The sequence below is a fragment of the Accipiter gentilis genome, chromosome 10, assembly GCF_929443795.1.
Source record: "Accipiter gentilis chromosome 10, bAccGen1.1, whole genome shotgun sequence".
Taxonomy (NCBI): Eukaryota; Metazoa; Chordata; class Aves; order Accipitriformes; family Accipitridae; genus Astur; species Astur gentilis.
In genome coordinates, this window is record NC_064889.1 from 32,317,901 (window position 1) to 32,340,448 (window position 22,548).

At 61.5% G+C, this 22,548-nt stretch overlaps 1 protein-coding gene across 1 annotated transcript; it reads left to right on the plus strand.

The window, feature by feature from the left end:
- Positions 1-12: 12 nt before the first annotated feature.
- On the plus strand, positions 13-22,520 carry RHBDF2 (rhomboid 5 homolog 2). The gene is made up of 19 exons (XM_049813158.1): positions 13-120; positions 10,484-10,616; positions 12,984-13,133; positions 13,241-13,365; positions 13,947-14,139; positions 14,211-14,423; positions 15,035-15,163; positions 15,540-15,673; positions 15,940-16,152; positions 16,324-16,435; positions 16,868-16,942; positions 17,373-17,534; positions 17,687-17,787; positions 18,349-18,412; positions 18,539-18,633; positions 18,872-18,947; positions 19,443-19,543; positions 19,792-19,945; positions 20,595-22,520. The coding sequence occupies exons 3-19, from the start codon at positions 13,008-13,010 to the stop codon at positions 21,012-21,014; spliced, it is 2,493 nt and encodes an 830-aa protein (XP_049669115.1). The 5' UTR covers positions 13-120; positions 10,484-10,616; positions 12,984-13,007; the 3' UTR covers positions 21,015-22,520.
- Positions 22,521-22,548: the final 28 nt, after the last annotated feature.

The following is a 22,548-nucleotide window of genomic DNA, read 5'->3' on the forward strand; positions in this document are numbered from 1 at the left end:
AGCAAGCCCCGCCCCCAGGCCCCGCCCGGCCCAGGTGGAGGCGGCGGCCGGTGCCGGCGGGACCGGGGACGGGACCGGGACCGGGACTGGGACCGGGACCGGGACGGCGGTCGCGCCGAGGTGAGCGGGGCCGAGGGTGCGAGCGGAGCGGGGTGGGGGGGTCGCGCTGCCTCCGCTTCGCGACCGCCCGGTTTGTTGCTGCTTTGTGACCGGCCGCGTCCCGCCAGCTTCCTCCTCCGCCCGGCGCCTCCCGCCCTGCGGCCGCTCTGCCCGGCCCGGCCCGGCGTACCGGCCCCGCCGGGGGTGGGTGCCTGCCCCTGCTCCCCGGAGGCCCTTTGCCGGGGTCGGGGGCGGCGCGGATCCCCCCTGCCCGGGACTGCGGCCGTGCCCCGCGCCCTCCCCGGCGCCCCCGGGACGGGTGGAGGGGGGGGACCCTCCTCTTCCTCCTTTTCCTCCTCTTCATCACGGGGGGGAAGTGGGTGCGTGTCCCGCCGGGGTGGCCCGCTGGTGCGGAGGGGAAGCTGCGGGGTGGGGGTGGGGGGGCCATGCCTGCTCCCCTGCCCGTGCTGGGGAGGAAAGCCCTAACCTACTTTCTGGAGCCGATGGCCCGATAAACAAGCGGGCGGGCGGTTTTGTTTTTGTTTTGTGGGTTTTCCCCTTCCCAGGCGAGCGGGGCTGGCAGCACCCTTCGGAAGCGGCAGCAGCCTCGAAGCCACAGGCGAGGGTGCCTGGGTCCCTGCCCGCTCCCGCTCTGCCCCAGAGCATCGTCCTCCCCGACGGCCTCCCGCCGAGGCCGGGGCTTTGTTGTTGTTGTTGCTGGTTTGAGGTTTGGTTTAAAAGCCCTGGAACGCTCGCACGTGCTGCCTGAAGTGGAGAGCGCTGCCACCAGCCCTTTGCAAACAAACAAAAAACCCCTTCCAGATCAGAAGGGTCCGGTCATCCGGCGGCGTCCCTACGTGCATCCCGCAGGGAGCAAAGGGATGCTGGGTGCGGATGTTTTAGCCGCTTTCTTTTTCCCTGTTGGCCCTCAGCAGTTTTGGAGCAGCGGGGTGAGGCTGAACTTTACCCCGGTCCTGCCCTGCCTTGCCGCCAGGCCAGCAGGACCAGGCAGAGGCCGTCCCCCAACCGCCCCAGGTTTGCCCGCACCCAGGTTGCGGTGCCCACGGGTGGTCTGAGACCCTGCAGCTCTCGCTCAGCTCCCCGTGCCCACGTTCTGCAGGGGTGAGGGGACCCGAGAGGCTGCGTCGTTGCCGCTGGGTCCCCGCGGCAAGAGGAAGTGCCTGCCCTCTTCCCCAGCGCGGCGTCATCCTTCCCGCCGCGAGGCCGCGGGGAGCCGGGATGTTCTCCTGCCTGTGTGTGTACCCAGGTCCTGGATGGTCATTCCCGGGGATTTCCAGGGTGAGCTCATCATATTGCCGCTGGCCCGGGCTCACAGCACATCCGCCGGGCTGGAGGGTTTGGGAACGCACCCCGCCACAGTCCCATGGCTGTCCTGAGCGGGGGAAATGCCGCCCGGCTCGGCTCGCTCCGTCATGCCCTCTGAAGGAGCATCCTTTGGCTCCTGCCTGTTTCCCAGGTGGGAAATAACCAGCTTGGGAACGTTCCACCTCTGAAATGAGCTGGAGGGTTCAACTGCAGCCCATTCCTGGGAGAAACCAGAGCCACCTTTGCCTGCTCTACCCCAGGTAACCACTGGCTTCGCAAGTGGCTTCCTGGGCTCCCCGGCCATGCCATTCCGAGCTCCTTTGCAATTAATGGGGCAATCAACTCCTATTGCTGCTTGCTCGTTTGGAGGGTGGCTTCTGCCCATTTTGCTTCTGTTTGCTGGAAAGCAGGTGACCGAAGCAAGCCTCAGTAGCCTTCCTGCTTCCCCTGGCAGGGGGGGGGGAGGTTTCTGGCACCGCTGCAGCTGCACCTGGAGGTGCTGTGAGCCCTGGGGCGAGAAAGGGTAAACCACAGTGTGGGGGGAAGCGGCGTTTGACACCAAACCAGTCGCCCCAGTACAAATTCTGCAAGACGGAGCCAAGCCTGGTGTTGCTCTCGGATGCATGTGTGAGCGTTCGATGCGCGAGAGTGGCGTTGCCGGAGCGCAGATGCCGGCAGGAGGAACAATAGATGCCGGCGGGTGCTGGGAGAGCAGCTCGGAGGCTGGGGGTGCGGAGCGCAGGGGCGTGAATCTGGTGGGGAAGGGGGCTGGCTGGGTCGTCTCTGGGGGGCTGCATTCCTTGGGATGGACTCGGGGAGCTGGGGAATTCAGGTGGTGTTTGGCTGTGCTGGGCTGAAAGACAAGCACGTGGCTGTCTTCTGGGTCTGTGTTTTGTGCTTTGATACTGCTCCCGTTTAACTCTTACAGTGAAGCTGAGGGATTCCCTAAATAAATCCTTATTCCATCCCTTAGGTTGTTGGTCTCGATCTGAAAACAACCCTCGGGATGAGCTTGAAGTCAAACCAGCGCTTGCCGCCGAAGCAAGTGGGGGATGGGTGATGGAGAACCAGCTGGTGGGGGTTTTGCGGGGGGGGGGGGGGTGGGATCCCTGGTCCCACGTCCTAAAGTGTCCGTGGGAACATGCCACGCTCTGCGAGGAGGGGGCTCGTCCTTCTTCTGCTGTCCCTTGGCCTGCTGTGCGGGCAGCCCTGCCCAGGAGCTGCCCAGGCTGGCACAGGGCTCCTAAGACATTTCCACGTTCTCCATGGACACTGGGAGCCCTGCAGGGACCAGAGCCCAGAGAAGGGAGTGCGGGCTTGGTGCTGATAGGGGCTCTGCACCAAAGGAGTCAATTAGTGAAGGCTGAAAACTAATTACTTAAATCTATAGGAGCCCACAAGTGATGGGATCATAAACTCTTCTCCTCTTGAAGAGCTTTTTATCTAATGACCACTGGTCCCCGCTGTCCTGCCGGGCTGCGAGATGTGTGGTAACGTGATAAGCCCCCCGCGGGGATGGGCACGATCCCTTTTAATTACAAGGATTCAGGAGTTGTGGTCATTTGGGAGCATGCGGTGCTTTGGGTTTATGGTTGTTTCCTGGCCTCCGAGCGAGCGCTGAAAACTGTGTGTGTGCCTGCAAGTGTGGAAGGAACTCTTGGCGCTGGTAGCCTTTTTCTCACTTAATCCCCATTTCTTACAAAACAAAAAGCAGTTGGTTGGTGGTTGCTCTCTTGATGAGGCATTTGGAGTGGGGGATAGACCCAGAAAGGATGCCTTGGGGAAGGTCCACATGCTGGGTGGCCCTGGGACCAATCCTGCTCTCTGCTTGGCCACCGCACAGGACCCCTGTGTCCCCCTCGTCCTCAGGGACCTGCATCCTGAGGGGCAGCTTTGCAGGGTGTTAGCTGAGTATGGGGCAGGGGCAACCCCCAAATAACCATTTTGGGAGTGCAGAGGAGCAGCCTGCATCCCTTATGGAAATCGAGTACTGATGGGTTTTGCACGTGAGGGCTTTCCCCCTCTGCCCTCACCCTCCCATAACTTAAATCTGGGGGAGTTGTTCGGTACAATAAAGTCCTTACAAGCTGCCTGGGGAAGGGCAGTGGGAAGGCAGGGAGTCTTGCTGTATTGCAGTGCCTCGGTTTCCCCAGCCATGAAATGCCACAAATGAGTCAGAAGGTGTGAAGGTCTCCTGTGAAACCCACTGCTTATGGCCTCGAGGGGAGTTTGAGCAGCCACCGGTGCCCGACTCGCTGCTCGGGCTGTACCCTGAGATGGGGGAGCGCGGGTGTGAACTGACTCGCTCGACACCCGTGGTGCCGGAGGCTGCGGCAGGGCACGGGGCAGGGAGGGAGCAGGGCAGTGCCAAATGATGTTCCTCAGCCTTTTCCCAGGCTACTGCCGTCGGGTAGGAGGGGGAAATCAGCCAGTGTGCGGGAGAGACAGTCTCCGTACTGGACATCCAGCCCAGCGGTGACCTGTTTGGCCGGGCGGCACATGGCTGGTCGCTCCTTGACGGATGCTCCTGCTCTCCGCTCCCATCCTGGGGGCTGCCGTGTGCCCGGCCATCTCTCCCATCCGCAGGCGGTTTGTTGGGGTGCTGCAGCTCCCAGGGAAGTGGGCCTCTCCTTCTAGCTGTGTTGGGTTTGGGGCTTTTTTTATTGGCCTTTTGCTTAAACATAATAATTCCTGATGTATTCACCTAGTCTGAAGGACCTGTTTGGGGCAGGGGAGATGTGGCTGGTGCCCCCCGAGATGCCCAATATGCCAGTGCCCCCCTCCCATGCCATGGGGCTGCCTTCGTTCCCCATGTGTCATGTGCAGCTTGTGCCAGGGATTTGATGCAGTTATCCCTGTAATTCACCAGCCTGCAGGAATGCCGGGGCAGGGCTGGGAGTGACCTCCCGTTACGTGTAAGCCCGAAGGCGGCACACCGTGCTCATGGGCAGCCGGGGCAAATCCCCAACGCTCAGCGTTGGCGTGTCCTGCCCTTTCTTTGGCTCCTCCGTGACGTGAAGGTGAGTCTTGCTGGGACCGGCACCGCGCTGCTGGCGTAAGGCTTTTCCATGGGTGATGCCATAACCAAAGTGAAGTTGGCTTATGCACGTGGTGGCTTAACCCAGTCCGAGCGCTTCTGGGGACGACATGGAAACGGCTCCTTAAAAATCAGCATCTCCAGCCCCTGCAGTGAATTGTGTGACTTCCCTGTGGGTGCAGCATCCCTGGGGTGGGATGGCAGGCAGGAGGAGGATGAGGATGGTGGGGGAGACCCCACCACCAGCTCCTGGCAGCCAAGAGGCTGCAAAGTGCATTGCTGGCACAGGTCCACGGCGATGCTGTGGCAGGGGGAGAGCATCCCACGGTTTCCGTGGACGCCGGTGAATGTAGGATCCCCCGTGCCAGGGGTGTGCTGTCTTGGATGTGGATGAGCTGTTCCCAGTTGGGCTTTCTTCTGCTGGGTGTGGACCTGGGTGCTTCTGTCCCTGTGGCAATTGGGAGTGAAGAGAACGAAGCCGAGGAGTAGCCCACGTTTGGCTGCTGGTGCTTGGGAGTAGGGAGGGGTGGGCAGGGAGCAGCCTCCCCAGGGTTGCACTGGGACCAGGGGAGAACTGAGGCTTAATGGGGTGTTGGAGGGGCAGCCCCCAGCCTGCTGCCAGAAGAGGTGCCACCTTCATCCATGGCACAAAGGGATGCTGCAGGGTCCTTGTCCCCTCTCCTCAGGGAGCTGCTGGCCCCAGGGGAGGATCGAAGGAGGCTGCTGGCATCTACCCAGGCAAGCAGCCGCGTTGTACGAGCCTTGAAATGGCTGCGTTGAGATAAGGAGCCTGTTCCCAGAGATAGGGAGCTTTAGCCGAGGGAGCTCATCCTGCCGCCTGTCCGGGGCTCGTCTTGTGCCTGGGATGAACTGAATTCGTGCGTGGGGCTGAGCACCACCTCCCACTGCTGCATCCCACACAGCACGGGGATGCTCAGAGCTCACGGTGAGGGAACCCTCTGCAAATATGGGATGTTTCTCCCAGCCCGGTGCTGCTCCACGTGGCTTGGTGCTCTCCGAAACAGGCAGCAGGGGATTGAGGAAGTCTGCAAGTCTGGCCTGAGCCCTCATGCCAAGAGGCAAAATGAGTGTTTTGCAGAAGAACTGGAGGAAGAAATGTGTCGTCCCCCCGCATTGTCCTCTCACACCAAGAATTGTGCTTTGAAGAGGGAAGTGAGAATAAACTCGGTAATGACCTGTGGCATGGGGATCGCAGGCAGGTGGCCTCCAGGCAGGCTGCCTGCTTTGCCTCGGGTAAATAACAACCTGGGACCCCTCAGCCCCTTCCAGAAAGTGCAGCCGGGGCCGAAGCACTCACACCGTCATGACCATGCACCCCATGTTTAAGCCAAGCTAAGGAGGAATCAGAGTAGCTCTGAGTAATTACTCAGTTCTTAGATAAAACCCAAGTTAAATCAATCCTGGTAGCCTGAGGAATCCATGGAAAAGAGCTTTCCTTAGGTCTGGAGAGTGCTGCAGCCCTGCCTGCAGTGCTGCCAGGGAGCAGCCGACCCCTCTGCACGTTTGCCGGTGGAGCCGCCCTTGATTCCCTCGCTGCCGGTGGAGACTTTCGCCCTTTGCTTTTTCCGAAGCCGTTGGCGTGACTCAAAGCCTCCAGGTGCACGTTTCCCCCTTGGCTTGGGCTCCAGCCTGAGAAAAGGGCGGGCAGGCTCAGGGTCCCCCCGCGCAGCCGTGGCCCCTCCAGCAGCACCCGTCGCCCCAGCTGGTACGTCTCCACTGTGGGAAACGGAGTGGGTTCGTGCAGTGCTGCCTATTTGGGGTTATTCTGCTGTGAGGGTGTGTGGACCCCCAGAACCCTCCAGGAAGGAGGAACAGGGAGGTGTGGGGTGGGTGGGCAGTGGTGGAGAGAGACCCCGGCTCATCAGGGTTTGCCACCCACCCCAGCGGGTCCGGAAGCCTTGGGGTCCTGGCACTCGCTCTGCCCTATTGAGGGGGGGTGGGGTGGGGGGGGTGGTTGCACTGGTAAAAATTAATGAGGGTGGGAAACAGGCTGCAGCTGGGATGCGGGAAATCCTCCGTTGTGGCTCTTTCCACCCACTCCCAGATCTCACAGGCAAATCCTTCCCTCTCCATGCAGATACCAGCGGCATCACCCAGGACTGCTGGGGACACCGGGGCCACACACGCTCCTGGCGATCAAACCCTTGCAGCGAGGAAGCCCAGCACACGGCTGCCTCGTGCAACGGTGGGAGCAGCCGTGCTCCTTTCCCCGCAGGCAGGCCAGGCTCTGCCCGCTGCACCTTTATCAGCAGCATCCAGCGTAGCCCCCCTGGCCGGTGCGCTCTGTCTATCTCCCCTGGTAGCTTTGCTTCCTTTCAGGGCGTGCCGTGCGCTCCAAGCTCGCCCAGGCTGAACAAACCCGCTGCGGTTGCCCAATGTTCTGCCCGACGTAGAAAATGGGAGAGGATTTCCTAATGGCAGCGTGGGCGAGGTGTGTGCCGGCTGCTTGCACACCCCAGGGACCAGCTGCGTTCTTGCCACCCGTCAGGCATCCATACCCCATCTTGTTACCCCAGCAGCCGTGCTGGAGATGGGGATTAAAGCTCCTGTGAGTGTCGGTGCTGACCGTGTGGCTCAGCGAAGCAGGAGAGGGAGGGGGCAACTTAGAATACCCCCTGAAACACAGCGGTCCTCTCTCAAGACTCAGAGTGAAACCTTGCATCTTGCAGGTTTGCTGACTGATCCCGTTGCGGAGGGGTTGGCACATATGGGAAAAAGATGGAGTTGCGTTCTCTGTGGTGGGGGGAGAAAAAAAATCAGCTTGGTGTCATGGTGCCAGGGTGTGAAATGGCCGTGCGTGGGCTGGGGGGTTGGTTTCTGTGCCGTGGGTATGGGGCTGTACAGGGACATGAAGTCCCTTAGGGACAGGAGGGTTCCTGCAGCAGTGCCGTAAGGTGTGTTTTGTCCTTTAAAAGAAAGCCTAAATACTGAAAGCACGAAAAATAAGTGGAGGTTAAGAGGAGAGAGGCAGCAGATGGAGCCTGGCTGTTCCTCGGCTTGTGGGGTTGGTGCTCTCTGGGTCTCCCCGTTTGAGTGGGTCCATGAGGGACTGAGGCACACATGGGTCTGGTCTTTCCGAGAAGAAAGAAAAATAGTAAGATATGCAGTTCCCCACCCCAGAAGTATTATTCCTTTTTTTTAAAAAAATATCTTTTCATTTCAAGAGCTTGGGCTGCTTCTCTCAGATCTGAAATTTGAGACTGGAAAATGGTAAAAAGCTTTTAGTAAAGGGAGCAGAAGGGGGGGGGAAGGTGCTGGGCGGCTGCTCGGGGTCTTCTGCTTGGGTGCAAGTCTGCGGGAGCTTGATGCTTGGAGCAATTGGACCGATTGACTTTCCGATCCAGGGCTCTTAATAACCAGGAGCACCTTTTAACGAGGCTCCAGCCTTCAGAGAAGTCTTTAACGCACTTGTGAATCATTTATGGGCAGCTGTTAGCAAGCGGCAGCGGCATGCTCTGCCTAATGGACTCTTGGGTGCGAGCGTCAGTGATGGCTGCGGGGGTGTTTCGGGGGCTCCACAGCATCGCTGACCCCTCGCTCGTTCCCCTACGGAGATGGAGAGGGAAGAGCAGGGGGTTGTCGCGCTCAGGGTGATGGGTGTGATGGGTGCTCACGGGGGTCCCGCTCCCAGCCCCGTGCCCTTGGGTGGCTCAGAGCTGCTTTCTCCTCCTGGCTTAATTGCACCAGCCTGATGCACTTTTATTCCAGTGCCAGTAATGCTGCCACCCCCTGTGCCAACAGGCTCAGGGAGAGCAACCCCAATCCTCTGAGCCTCTCTGCACCCACTGCGTGCTGCGTACATCCCCCTCCGACCACGGCTGCTCTGCAGGGTTGTCTCCAGTGTCCCGTACAACGGTTGTGCGTGGCTGTCCCCAGCTCTGCTCTGCAGGTCGCCGCTTGGCCTTGCTGACAGTCCCTTTGCGTGCACGGAGCATCCCGGTGTGTCCCACGGTGACGCCTTGTACGAGCCACATCACTTTTTCCATCGCTTTCTTCCTTGGGTGTGCTTCCTTGGGTCAGCGTCTGTCATGATTCACCCCGGGGCTGGGGCTGGGAGCCAGCCCTGGTCACCCTCCCTGTGCCTCGCCTGGTTAAAGACTAAAACCGCGTCCCAGTTGCTCACCAGTGCCCTCCATGTACCTCCCCTCTTAGGAGGGGATGGGGGCTTCATCTCCTGTTGCGGGGCAAGGGCAGTGTCCCTCGCTGCTGGATGTCAGGCTTTGGCGAGCTTCAGTGAACGGGACAACTTTGAGAGGGAAGATAGTTATGGTGGGGGATCTCTTCTTCTTATCAACCACGCCAAGTTATCGCTCCCCCACGAGTGATGGCAGCATCCCCAGTGCATTTTTCTGTCTCCCTGGAAATCTTTTCCAGCCTGAAGTGACGTTGTGCTGTCCTGGGACCCCTCTTCCAGCTGAAAGCCCAGCTCCTACCAAGCTCAGGACACGAGTCCCATGTCCGTCACCCCCCCGCTGCCGTCACCACCTTGTCTCCGCAGCAGGGCGTTCGTTCGTGCAGTCAGCACGTCGCCTCTCACTTCCCTTTCCCGTCCCCAGGGCAGAGCCACCACGGCCACCCCGAGTCTCCCGAGGGACCCGCAGCCGCCAGCACCGAGGGGCAGCCGGGCTGTGCCCTGTGCGTGGGGCTGCCGGTACCAGGGCTGCTGGGCAGAGAGCGATGCTCCCGGTGGCATAGCCCTCCATCCCGGGGCTGGGATGGCGAAGGGGACCCAGGGACGAAGGGGATGAAGGGGGCTGAGCTCATGCAGGCTTGCTCTGGATGGAGGCACCGGCTAGCCTGTTCTCACGCTGAGCGCGCTGGGTGAGAGCGATGCCAGTGCCGGAGGGGTTGGGTGCCAGCACCAAACACGTGGGGAGCTGGAAAACACTTTCCCAGCACCGTCTCCGAGGGATTTCTCCGCCTGGCACGGAGTAAAACCTCTTGTGGGTTGGGATTTGTGCTCGGGGGGGTGGCTGCTTCCCACAGCCCATGTGCCCAAGGGGACTTCAGCCCCTCAGGGCCTGCTGCCCTCCTCCCCCCTCTCTCTCAATGCCAAATATTGCATTAATGCACAAAGCCGTGAAAACTGCTCCAGCCGCGCCGCGTGACCGGGACGGCAGGTGCCCGGCGCGTTGTGCCAGCTCCGCCGGGAGCTGCGTCACCTCGCCTGCAGCTCGGGGGAGGCCGGGTCCGTCCCTCCACCCACGCTGTGTGGGGAGCCGGTGGGGAGCGGGACCGGGTTTTTAAATGTACTGCAAACCTGCTTCGCCAGGAAGCACGGAGGTCCTTGCCAAGGGCTGCCTGGGGTGTGATGGGAGAAATTAAGGATGGGATTTTGGGCCAGGGGTGTAAAAGCAGGGCTATGCAAGAGCACCGTGTCCTCTTGCACCTCTGAGCAACACAGTTTGGCTCCAATTTCTGTGCTGCTGGCTGTGTCGGACCCTATCACAGATAGCCGTTCCCCAGGGGTGGAGGAGGATGAGGGTGTCCCAGGGCTCGCTCTGACCCTGGTGTGTTCCCATCCGTGGCTCTCCGGAGCAGCTGGCATCTCGAGCTCATTGCTGGCTGCCGAGGGAGGAAAACAAACAGCGTCTCCAGCTCACCAGCGGGATGGAAAGTTTTGCTTGCTGAGGCTGGACCGCCCGGCTGGCATTTTCCCAGCTTAGCAGCTATTAAATACCTCGGCGAGGTACTCATGTTCCGTGCCCGCTGTTTGCGGGTGTCTCGCTCCCCGAGAGCTTGGCCTGGCAGCAGTGGGCAAAAACTCCCTGCCTGTCCTGCATGGTTCCCCTGCCACGGAGCAAGGTGCATCGCTGCAAATGGTGGCTTTTCATCCTTCTGCTGCCCTGTGCTAGTGGCTGGTCCCCGCCCCTGGTGTCCGGCTACCAGCAGCCCCGTCCCCAGGGAGCGTTGAGCTCAGCTTTCCTTCCCCCTGGGATGCTCCTGCAGGCCTCTCCTTTCCCACGCGTGGCTTTTCATTGCAGCCTCTCTCCCCACCAGGTGAGGCAGGAGGAGTTCAGCCGTGCTCCGGGGCTCCCATGCGTGAAGGACGGAGGAGAACGAGGAAGAGGAGGGCTGCTGTGGGTGTTTGCCTTTGAGGAGTGCTGCGTGGGATCCCTGCCACTCTTATGAGGTAGGGAGACCCTGGTGGGGACCAGCATTGACTGACCCCCCAGGAGAAACTTGGGAGCTGCTTGCTCCCAGCTTTGGCACTTAATGGCAGCGAGGAGTGAGGCAGCAGCTGAGCTGCTGGCAGCATCCAAGGGTGCTGCTTCGGTGCCTCTGGGGAGGAGGGAAGACAGGCAGCGTGCTGGGATGCTGCCTGCAATCGCAGCGCTGCCTGCAGCCACATCTCGCCTGGTCCTAGTGGCGTTTGTGGGACAGCTGCCTCGCATCATCCCGTCCGGATCCCCACCATGAGCTGATTTATTGCCAAAGCTGGAGAGGAGCAGGGTTAATTTTGGAATGAGGACCCTGCCCCACCACCAGCTGGGGCTGCCGATGCCCCTCAATGGAGGGGTCTTAGCGAAGCCACCGCTCGGGTTGCATCTGGCGTTTCCCCTGCCACACACGCGTCTCGCGTGTCTCCAGCATCTCACCCTGTCCCTGCCCTGGGGTACCCCAGCCAGCCCTGCTGGAAGGGAGCCCAGCACCCATTTTAATGCAGGGGCAGGCAGGAGCAGCAGGCTGTCACCCGGCCCAAGAGCCGGCGGAGGGCAGCAATGCTCTCTAATGCCACCGGCTCCAGGCTCCCACGTCCCCAGGGAGTCCTGGATTCCCACATCCCCAGGGAGCTGCTGCCATGGGGACCCTCTGCTTCTAAAGCCAGGCTTTGCTTGTGGTGGGGTCTGAGGAGAGGGTGGCGCTCAGGACTCGGAGCGCTGGGGGAGCTACGAAAGTGCGGCTGTGCCTGCCTCCTGCTCGGGCATGTGCTGCCAAGGGGGGGACCCTGTTGCAGAGGGGTTGGGGGGGGTTCTATCGCCCAGCTGACTGCTTGAGCACCCTTAGTCAAGGAGAGCAGAGCGGGGTACGAGGTCATACGGCTGGACTGGTTACTGGGGTCCTGGGCAGAGAGAGGGGCCAGGCCCATGGGTCGAGCTGGAGTTTTGCAGCCAGTGGCACTGCTGGACTCTGAGCTCCAATTCGGTGGTGGTGGGTGGCAGCAGAGGAGCCCCAGCAGGACGCCTGGTCCCCCCGGGAGACTCTGCCATCACCCTGGGGTGGGGAGGGCCAGCTCCTCTCTCCTCTTGGGAGCAGATCCCATGGGGATGCCGGTCCTCGTGGCCAGCCTGCGGCAGGGCTCGGTGCACACTGCATAGGGTGAGCGTGGCAGGTGGCACTGTCCCCGTGGCCGTGGCTGTGCCGGGGGGGGACGAGAGATGAAGGATGCTTGTAAGACCTGTGCAAGTCCCCTGGGCACTGGCACGTGGTTGCAGGGGCATGGGAAGAGGTCAGAGGGGGCCGTGCCTCCCTTTGAGAGCCCCTGTAGCTCCTAATAGGATCTGGGACTCGCTCCCTTGTGCTCGGATGGAATTACCTTTCCCACAAGGTCCTGCCCAGTAGAGCCAGGCTGCAGGGACCCTCGGGAGGGGATTGCTTGAGGAATTAACCACCTCTTGGCCGTTAAGCTTCCCCCTCCTTGCACATGGTGCAGGGAGCATTCAGTCTGCCAGCCTGGTTTGTATGTGCATGTGCCGGAGGGGAATGTCCCGCATCTCCCCTCTCATGGGACACCCTGACACACAGCGGGTCCCAGCTCCGTGGCTGGAGGTGGCACGGGCTGCCCCGGCGCCTCTCACTGCAGCAGGAGCCATCCCCCACGTGGGGGCCATGGCGCAGGCAGGGATGTGAATCGGGTGTTTCCAGACTTTGTGTGTCCTCTGCCTGGCTGTGTGTCCCCCCTCTTTCCACCGTGCCCTGCACAGGCAAGGTAAGCTCTTTGCAGACCCCTCAGGAGCGCCTGCAATCCCCTCTCGGCTCCCTTGCTGTGCCAAACCGTGGGGGCCAGTGCCCCTGTGTCCGAGAGCCGCAGCTGTGTGCCGTGGGCCTGGCCAGGGCTTGCGGGGATCTCCCCCATGTCTCCCATGCCCGTGCAGAGTTGGTCGGGTGCATCCTGACAGGGTGTGAAACCCGTGTCCCACCAGCACGTGCTGGGGTGATGGGGATGCTCTGACCCTATCACTCCTGCTATCCCTTGCTCTGCTCCCAGCAGGTGAAGGGGTGGTGCTGGTGGTCCTGAGGGACTGGGAGTGAGTGAGTGGGTGGGTGATAGAAGCCCTCCTGTCCACTCAAACCTGGGGAGGGGATGCAGGTTTGGGGGACACAGTGGCTGGGCTGATGGTGGTGATGTCTCAGCAGCACAGCCAGTGGCAGAGGGGGCTGAGGCTGGTGAGATCCCACTGGTGAGCTCCCATGCCCTGCTGGGACCCAGCCTTTCCCCATACACCAGCTGCTGGGGAGATAATTCTTCCCCTCTCACTGACTCCTTGCACCTTCCCAGCTTGCCCGCTGCCACCAGCCCAAGATGTCAGCTGGCAACAAGAACGGGGGCAGCCACTCCAGCAGCAGCCGCCTGCAGAGCAAGAAGCCCCCCAACCTCTCCATCATCATCCCCCCCCGGGAGGCAGAGGAGGATGGTGCCCGCAAGGAGGTGAGCGACGGGGAGCTGCATCCATGCCATGCTGGGCTTGGGGCGCTGCCATCCCCGGGGAACCCACCTGTGCCCTCCTGTCCCTAACACCCTGATCTGCCTTCCAGCCCTCCAAGGTCCCCATCTACCGAAAGAGCAAGAGCCTCCAGGAGCCCCGCTCGAAGGGATGCGACGGCTCGGAGCGACGGCCCGGCTTCCGCCGGCAGACTTCCCTGTCCCAGAGCATCCGCAAGTGAGGACCGGGAAGCGGCGGTGTGAGGGCAGGGCAGGCTCTGGCAGTGGCTGGGTCACCGGAGGGGTCCCTCGGCCCCCATCGGGGTGTTTGTGTCTGTGGATACTGGCAGAGGTCTTGGGGTGGGGATGGAGAGCTGAGGCTGGGAAGGGAATGCCGTAGAGTGTTTCATGCAGCTCTGCTTTGACTCGCTAGTGTCTGCCTAGGGAAAATTCTGCAACGAGATTGTTTAGTATTAATTCAAACTGTTTTACACCTTGGGAAAATTTCTCTGCCCCGTTTATGTAGGACCTTCAAAAGCACCTTGAGCTGGATGCCTGCTGCAGCCCAGAGCTGATGCACTGTCCTGTGCAAAAAACTGCAAGTCTCAATGGAGTTACCTCTCCAGAGAGACCCAAAGGCCAGCGACCCCTCTGCAGCATCCCTTCCCTGACCCATAGCCAGGTCAAAACTAGCCCTGCTGCGGGCTGAGCTGAGACACCCCAACCCAAATCACCTACCGGAGGCGATGCCCGAGTGGGATGGCGGTACCTGGGGTGGGGGGACCAGCTGGGTGACAAGTGTGCCCGTTGTGTGTCCAGGGGCACGGCGCAATGGTTTGGCGTCAGCGGCGACTGGGAAGGGAAGCGGCAGCAGTGGCAACGCAAGAGCTTGCAGCACTGCAGCATGAGATACGGCAAGCTGAAGCCTGCCTACCGGGACATGGAGCTGCCCAGCCAGGAGGTGCCCTCCTTCCAAGGCACCGAGTCGCCCAAGCCTGCCAAGATGCCCAAGGTAGAGCTCGGGGCATGGGGTCCAGCTCCCAGCCTTGCTCCCCCAGCACCAACACCTCTTCCCTCCTCCAGATCGTGGACCCGCTGGCCAGGGGCCGTCCCTTCCGCCATCCTGACGAGACCGAACGCCCCCACACACCACACCACGTTCTGCCCCCGCTCACCCCCGGCGTCGTCTCCTTAGCATCCTTCAACAGCATCCGCTCCGGCTATGGCCGCCTGCCACGCAGGAAGAGGGAGTCCGTTGCCCACATGAGCTTCAAGGCGGCCGCAGCCCTTCTCCGTGTGAGTTTTGGGGAGCTGGATGGGGTCGTCTTCCTCCTCCTGACTCGGGTTTCAGCTCTGTCCCTCGCCTATCATCTTTGCTTCTTGGCTTTTCGCTTTGCGCAGAGATCGCTGTCTCTCCAGGGCAGGTTTGAGGGGGGAGGTTGGTGGTTTTTAACCTGAGCTCTGCTTAAAAAGAGAAGAAAATGGGACCGCCAAAGTGGAACTATCTTGCACGGAATTCCTAGAAAAAAGCAGTTTCTGGGTTTTGCTGCTGAGGAGCCAGGAGACTTCTTTTGCTGCAGGGGAAGCTTCTCCAGTGGCTTTCTAGCCCCCGGGGAGCCCAGGGCAAGCCTCAGGGTCAGGTTTGTAGGACCGATACCAAACAGGGGATTTAGAGTTCACATGTGCTAACTAACATGGTCATGGTCCAATGCTGGCTCTCAGGAGCTAAAGGCAGCACCTGCTGCCAGCTCCTGCTGCCTGCCTTTCCCACGCAGTGGGATACAGTGGCTGGTTGGGATTTAATGCTTGTCACTCAGCTTTGGGGAGGGAGGCTATGAGAAACCCTCGGTACTGCAAAAACTGGGGGGCTTCTGGCTGCTTACTCTCATTTGCTTCCCCTGCCAAAGGGACGCTCTGCCCTGGAGCCGCTGGCTCCCAAGCAGAGGAGCAACAAGAGGAGCTTTGTGTACCCCAGCTTCATGGACGAGGACATGGTGGACGCTGCTGATACCCTGGACTCGTCCTTCTTCAGTAAGGCAAGCGCCGTTCCACGCTGGCTGCCGGAGTGGGGAGGGGTCCCAGTGCCCCTGCATGGGGGCTGGACGTGGAGTGGGGTTCTGATGGGGACTCCCGTGTTGGTGCTTCACCCTGCCCGGGAGCAGGGGCACTGGTGGCCGCTGCAGAGCCCCGGTCTCGGTGATGTTCCACGGGGGCGGCAGGGAGCGATGCCGGCATCACGGGCACGTTTCACACTCTGTGTTGTGCAGTTAATGGGGTGTCAGTGGGGATCCCCCATCCCCAGGCTCCGGGGCCAGGTGGAGCCGGGCTGCCCTGGTGATGGGCATGCTCGAGCAGAGGGAGGTTTCTCACCCATCGCACACATCCAAGAACACATCTCTCTCCTCTTTCTAGATGGACATGCACGACGAGACGTACTCCATGCCCGATGATGTCTTTGAGTCACCGCCTCTATCGGCCACGTATTTACGCATGCACCCGGTGGGGGAGGATGCCAGGGTGTCCCCCGAGGTGGAGCAGCCTACCCCGTGAGTACCAGCTTTCGGCAGGTGCTGCCCCCGAGGCTGCCCAGGTCCCCTGCCACGGTCAGGATGATGTCCCCAGCCATCCCTGCCCTGGGGCACTGGGCACTTCCAGCATGTTCCTAGGAAGATGAAGCCAAAAGTGCCTAGCCCTGATCCCAGGCACCCTCTGGCCTTCCCCAGCTCTGGTGCTGTGGCCATGGGGTTGCACATGGGGGATTTCTCAGCTGGCCCCTTTTGGCAGGTGTGATGGGTTTCTCCTCTCTTTGCAGGCGGGAGGGTGTCCGGCTCGCTTCGGCATCTGCTGGCGCTGGCCCGGCTCCCCGGCGAGGCAGGCGCATCGCTTCCAAAGTGAAGCACTTCGCCTTCGATCGCAAGAAACGCTACTATGGGCTGGGGGTGGTGGGGAAGTGGCTGAACAGGACGTACCGCCGCAGCCTGAGCAGCATCGTGCAGTCGCAGCTGGAGATCACCGACAGCCATCGGTGAGGGGGGACTGATGGGACGGGGATGGGCATGGGGCTCCTTGGGGCTCCCCAGCTGTAACTCAGACGTGTGTCCCCCTCGATGCCTGGGGATCAGGGCTTAAGGGACTGCAGCGTCCCTTTGTCCAGCCATCCCCGAGCTGCTCAAATTTTGGGTCCTTTCCTGCACAGGCCATATTTCACGTACTGGATCACCTTTGTCCACGTCCTCATCACCTTGCTGGTCATTGGCACCTACGGCATCGCCCCCATCGGCTTCACCCAGCATGTGACGACAGAGTTAGTAAGTTTAAGAGCTACCGGCCAGGTCTGTCCCCTCCCAGCTCTCTGGTGACGTGTCTGACTCTGAAATGGCAACCAGCTAGCTGCTGAGGATAGCAAGGCTGGTGTTTGGGGGGTGCCTTCAATACCTTGGAGGGGTGATCCTCCCTCTGGGGTTAATCCTGGGAACCTGCAGCAGGTTGTGTTGCTCCCCCAGCACCCAGGCTGGAGAGAAGAGCAGGCATCCATCTTCCTGGGTGGATGACCTGGTGGGTCACCTTCCTGGTGACCACCAGTGTCCCATGCTGTCGTGCTTCCTGCTAGGGCTGGGAGCATTTTGGGGTTCTGCTGGCTCCTGCTGTTTGAGAGGCTCCCTGCAAGCAGAGGGAGAGGGGGCTGCACCCCAACACCCCCAACCCCCTCGGCAGGAGCTGACCCTGGCCTGACTTGGCAGGTGCTGAGGAACAAGGGCGTCTACGAGAGCGTCAAGTACATCCAGCAGGAAAACTTCTGGATCGGGCCCAGTTCGGTAAGGGCTCTGCCGGACCACCACCCCTCACCCCCCAGCCCAAGGCTCTGCCCTTTGCCAGTCTCTGCTCCCCCTGCCCTGACCAAGGCGGTACCCGGGCTGCTCCTGTCCCCGGGGGGAGAGCTCAACCCCTCGTCCCAGCCTGCTGCCCCAGACCTTCGGTGCTCCCATCCCTCTGGGACCTGCTGCCCGGTCCCAGCCCAGGCTGGGGGCTCAGCGGCGCTTCCCAGAGCTGCAGAATTGCAGTGGGAGGGTCAGGAGAGACCTTGTCCCCTTCCTGCCCACCTTCCCCCCACTAGGGTAACAGAGACTCGGAGCTATCGCCTCTGGGGGTTCCCATCCCCTGTTGAGCTCTCCCCAGGGCCAGCTGGAGGGAGGGGAGGTGCAGGGGGGCCATGGAGCATCCCCTCGACTGGCATCTCCCTCCCAGATCGACCTGATCCACCTGGGAGCCAAGTTCTCCCCCTGCATCCGGAAGGATCGGCAGGTGGAGCAGCTCATCCAGCGCGAGCGGGACCGGGAACGTGGCTCCGGCTGCTGCGTCCAGAACGACAACTCAGGCTGCATCCAGACCCTGCCGCAGGACTGTTCAGTGCGTGCCGCTGCAGGCGCTGGGAAGTGCTGGGGATCCCTGGGGAGAAGGGGGAAACCATCTCCGCCTTGCACGGCGCCAGGGAAGGACGCGTGCGGGGTCAGAGCCGCGAGTTTGCTGCCGCATCCTCAGTCTCTCCATCCTCCCCGCAGGAGACGCTGGCGACGTTCATCAAGTGGCCAGGCACCAATGCGCCGGCCATGGGCTCGGGTAAGAAGCGGACATCGGGGGCCGTGTGTCATCAGGACCCCAGGTAGGAATGACGGCTGGGGAGAGGCAGCGCGGTCGCTCGGCCGTATGTGGGGCACAGTGGAGGTGCTGCCTGGGGCTGTATTTCCACCTTGGATGCCTTGAATTTGCTTGTCTGAGGGGCTGGGGCTTCTTACACACCACAGGAGGGTGATGAGGAAGAGGGAATCGGTGAGGGAACTGAGGTGGGGTACTGTCCTGAATGTAGGCAGCAATGGGTGAGCTGGAAATACAGCTGAGGAGTGCTCTTGTCTTGTGCTGGCACCTGCCTGCCTTCTGCCTGTCCTGCTCTGCGGGGGGTGAGCGTGGATGGGTGATGCAGAGAGGGGACATCGATGGGGTTTTCTGGCAGATGTTGAGTGCCTCGGGGTTCACCTGCAAAGCTATAGGACATGGTTATAGGGGTGCTGTAGGACACCAAAGTGCAGGATCCCTCCCAAGCCAGGGAGGGATCAGGAAGGGGCAGGTCTCACGGCTGGCTGTCCCCGAGCAGGGTTACTAGTCTGGGGGAAGGGATGTGCTGAGGGAGACCCATCCTGACCCCCCACCCATCTCCTTCTGCAAGGACATGCGAGGAACCGGCATCCAACCCACCCCACGTGTGGCCAGACGACATCACCAAGTGGCCGGTAAGAGCCCAGTGCCACCACGAGCTGGGTGCCACTGTGGTGGCGGGTGACAAGCCAGGCATGGGGGGCTGCGGGGAGAGCCTGGGGCCAGACCCTGACCTTGGCTCTTCTCCCTCCTGCTTGTAGATCTGCACCTATGAGACCAAAACCAACCACACGGGCTTTGCCCACATGGACTGCCAGATCAAGGGCAGGCCCTGCTGCATCGGCACCAAGGGCAGGTGGGTTGCAGCGATGGGGGCACCCGGCTTGGGCTCGGCTCCCCACTCTGCCCTGCTGCCTGTTGTTGCCCCATTGGTGTCCAGAGCTGTGCCGGGGCAGAGGGAGGTTATGGAGCATCGGGGTTGGGGTGGGAAGCGTGGTGGCAGCAGGAATGGCTGCTGGGAGCGGAGGGGGATGCTTGGGGGAACAGGGACCGAGCCCTGCCCTGAGCGAGCCTGCTGCCTGCCCTCTGCCCAGCTGCGAGATCACGACACGGGAGTACTGCGAGTTCATGCACGGCTACTTCCACGAGGAGGCAACACTCTGCTCGCAGGTGAGCGGGGCCGGGGACGTGATGCTAGTGGCTGGGTCATGCATTGCTGTGCTGATGTCAAAGGGCTTTGTAATATCCTACCAGGAATGGGACGTAGTTGGGATGGGTGTGAGTAGGAAGGATGCAAAGCGCAGGGATGTGCCCAGCTATCGGCTGGACTCTGCTGCCGCTGCGTGCCTGCCTTGCTGGTGTGGGGCAGGAGGAAACATAAGACTTGAGCCAGCTTCATCCGAGCAGCACCGGTCTCCTTGGGAAAAGCACATCCTGGGCAGGAAAACGGCCCTCCAGCATCTCCTGGGGTACTGGGGATGCTCGGTTGCTCCCTCCCCAGTACCCAGGCAGTGCTGGTGCCCCACACCCCCCAGGGTCCCCCCCCCCACGACTGACACGTGGCATCATTAGTCACGCGTTCCCTGTGACCCATCCTTTGCTCCCTGTGGCTCTGGGGTGTGGGCCGGGCCCCCGTCGCCCCCCCAACCCTGCCTGCCTTTTCAGGTGCACTGCCTGGACGAGGTGTGCGGCCTCCTGCCCTTCCTCAACCCAGAGGTCCCCGACCAGTTGTACCGCCTGTGGCTGTCCCTGTTCCTGCACGCCGGGTGAGCCACGGACCCCCGCACCCCCAGGGGATGGGGGGATGACTTGGGACCGGAGTATCCATTGGGATGGTCTGTGATCCCTGAAGGGTTGGGACAGAAGAGGGGAGGACACCCCCTGACTACAGTGACGTGAGCCGTCGGTGGAGGGGTGTTTTGTAAGATGTCTCGTGCCCTGGGGCAGCAGGTGGGAGGGCTGGGCAGGGGCTCGGGCCGGGCAGGGGTCTCTAATGCAAGGTGTCTCCCCCCAGCATCATCCACTGCCTGGTGTCGGTGACTTTCCAGATGACGGTGCTGAGGGACCTGGAGAAGCTGGCGGGCTGGCATCGCATCTCCATCATTTTCATCCTCAGCGGCATCACGGGCAATCTGGCCAGTGCCATCTTCCTGCCGTACAGGGCAGAGGTGAGGGTTGGGGACCACTCGGCCCGCATCACCCCAAATCCAGCCAGCTCCCTGGGGACCAAAGGACACCCCTCCCCATCCCTGTCCTGGCAGAGGTTTGGGGAGGGGGCTGCAGCACAGAGCTCTCATCCCCCGGCAGGTTTTGCTGAGGGTGGGGGTGGGAGGCTGGTGCCCCCACGGCGGTGGGGGGGGGGGGGGTCTCTGCCCCACGTGTGGAGTTCGCACATGCCGCGTGGGTCACGCGTCGCCACGTGTCTGTGTGCGTGCGGGGTCCCCGGGCGGGCAGATGGCTAATCTGCTGGCAGCAAACCCTACTGGGCTTTAAATGAGATCACGCCGAGCGCCCTAATCCCTCCGGGGGTGTGTTGGGATGGGGCCGGGGGGCTGTGACCTGGGAGGGGGAGATGCTGCCTGGCTGCTGAGTCATGGAAAGTACCAGCTCTGCCAAAACAGCACCAGCATGCTCTCCTCCTCTTCCTCCTGTGCCAGGGCTTCCACCCTTGAGCCCCACAGCGGTGTGAGTGCAGCTCTTGGAGGGCTGCAGGAGCCAAATGTATTTTGCAAGGGGAGGAGACGGTCCCTGGGGACACGGGGACGTGTCTGGGGTGACGTGCGCAGGGTCTGGCCGTGACTTCCCCCATCCCTGCAGGTGGGCCCTGCTGGGTCCCAGTTCGGCTTGCTGGCCTGCCTCTTCGTGGAGCTCTTCCAGAGCTGGCAAGTCCTGGAGAAACCCTGGAAAGCCTTCCTCAACCTCTTCGGCATCGTCCTCTTCCTCTTCATCTGTGGCCTTTTGCCATGGATCGATAACATCGCTCACCTCTTCGGCTTCCTCAGCGGCCTCCTCCTCTCCTTCGCCTTCCTGCCCTACATCACCTTCGGCACAGTGGACAAGTACCGCAAGCGAGCCATGATCATCGTCTCCTTGCTGGTCTTCGTGGGGCTTTTCGCCTCGCTGGTGGTCTGGCTCTACGTCTACCCCGTGAACTGGCGCTGGGTGGAGTATCTCACCTGCCTGCCCTTCACCAGCAAGTTCTGCGAGAAGTATGAGCTGGAGCAGGTCCTGCACTGACCCCGTCGGCAGGGACGGGGCTGGGAGAGGCGCTGGTGGTGATGCTTTCCATGGGGTGGGTCTTCGCTAGCCTGCAGGAGATGGCAGCGGCTGCTCTGGGATGGGGCAGACCCTGGGCACAGCCTCATCCTTGGGGCTGGTGGGTTTGGGCTCACCCCTGTTAAAGGCCAGGGATGCAGTGGAGAGTGGGGCTGGAGCCACTCTGCCTTGCACCCCTTTGGGGCTGCCTCTTGGCACTGAAAAGCCATAACTGGTTTGGGGACCGACCCCGGCTGTTGCCTGTGTGGGGAAAGGGCCGAGGGATGTGGGATTTTGCTACGTCCACAGCCAGGCTGGGCTCCCAACCCTGGGGCAAGGGGCCTCGAAAGCTCCTGGGAACGAAGCTACTGAGGTCTCCTGCCTGTGCCCCTGCCTGCCTGGGACCCCATCCTGCCTCGGTGCCCCCAGGTGCTGCAGCTCATACTGTGAACACAACCCCCTTTTTTGCAGGGGCACTTTTTTTTTATCTGCAGTTCTTTAGGCCGAGGGTTTCCCCCACTTTGGGCTCCCCGGAGCCTCTGCTGTGGCTCTGAGGTGTTCAGAGCTGAGCTTTGAAGGTGTTTTTCAGTCCCACTCTCAAATCTGATGCTCCCCTGAGGCCACAGAAGGAGGCTTGTGCTTTCCCACCTGGGTTTCTCACTGGATGAAGAGGCAGGACTCAGGCTAGGGGAGCTTCTTTTCCCCTTATTTCAGTGAAATTCCCTTTTTGGAAGCAGAAGCGGCACGTACTGCGTGTGTAGTGCCATGCTGGAAGGCAGGCATGGAGAAAAACATGCTGGGGGGCTTGTGTGGCTGTTCCTGAAGCCCACAGACCCCTTGGGAAGCTGTCAGTGCTCCCACCTTTCACTTCTGCCTCAAGTCCCTGCTGTTACCCCTCTCCCTTTTTCAAAGCGTAGAGACCCAGGTAACCCCCCCTGCCTCAAACGGTGCTGGACAGATGGAGAAGCGCAGGATGGGGCAGCCACCTTCCGCCTTCCCTGCCCGAGGCCACACATCCCTGCCTGTCCCCAGCCCTGGGCTGCTGCTCCCCAGCATCTTCTCCTCCCTCCCACTGGCCGCAGCATGAAGGCAGGTCCTTCCCGGGGTCCGGGTGACTCCTCTGGGCTGGTTTGGACCCAGGCTGGTGCCGGGCCGTCTCTCCCCTTGTAGATGTTGCTTTGGTGTTGGTGGGTCTCGGCGCTGTCAGATGGGGGAAGGTGTGAATCCCCCTCCTGGGATAAGTATTCAAGGGCTGGGAGCTCGGCTCCCTCTGTCCACATCTGCTCTCCAGGTGACCCCAGGAGATCTGTGGCACCTACGTCCCTCCCTGTGTTCCTCCCTCCACCATGGCCAGTTTTCAGCCCCTCTCTGACCCTCTGGTGCTGCTCCAGCCAAAGACAGACACTTCACCTCATTTGTCTCTTTTTGATACTTTTTTTAAAAGCTGTGGGGGTTTTTCCCTCTTAATAAATTTCTACCTGTATTTAATGAGACACAAGGCCTCTTCTCCCTTCTC

Excerpts from the sequence above, each read along its gene's own strand:
- RHBDF2 (XM_049813158.1), top strand. The coding sequence starts at position 13,008 with ATGTCAGCTGGCAACAAGAACGGGGGCAGCCACTCCAGCAGCAGCCGC. Across the intron at positions 14,140-14,210 it reads AGCCTGCCAAGATGCCCAAG|ATCGTGGACCCGCTGGCCAG; the intron begins GTAGAGCTCGGG and ends TCCCTCCTCCAG. Across the intron at positions 19,544-19,791 it reads TCCCTGTTCCTGCACGCCGG|CATCATCCACTGCCTGGTGT; the intron begins GTGAGCCACGGA and ends GTCTCCCCCCAG.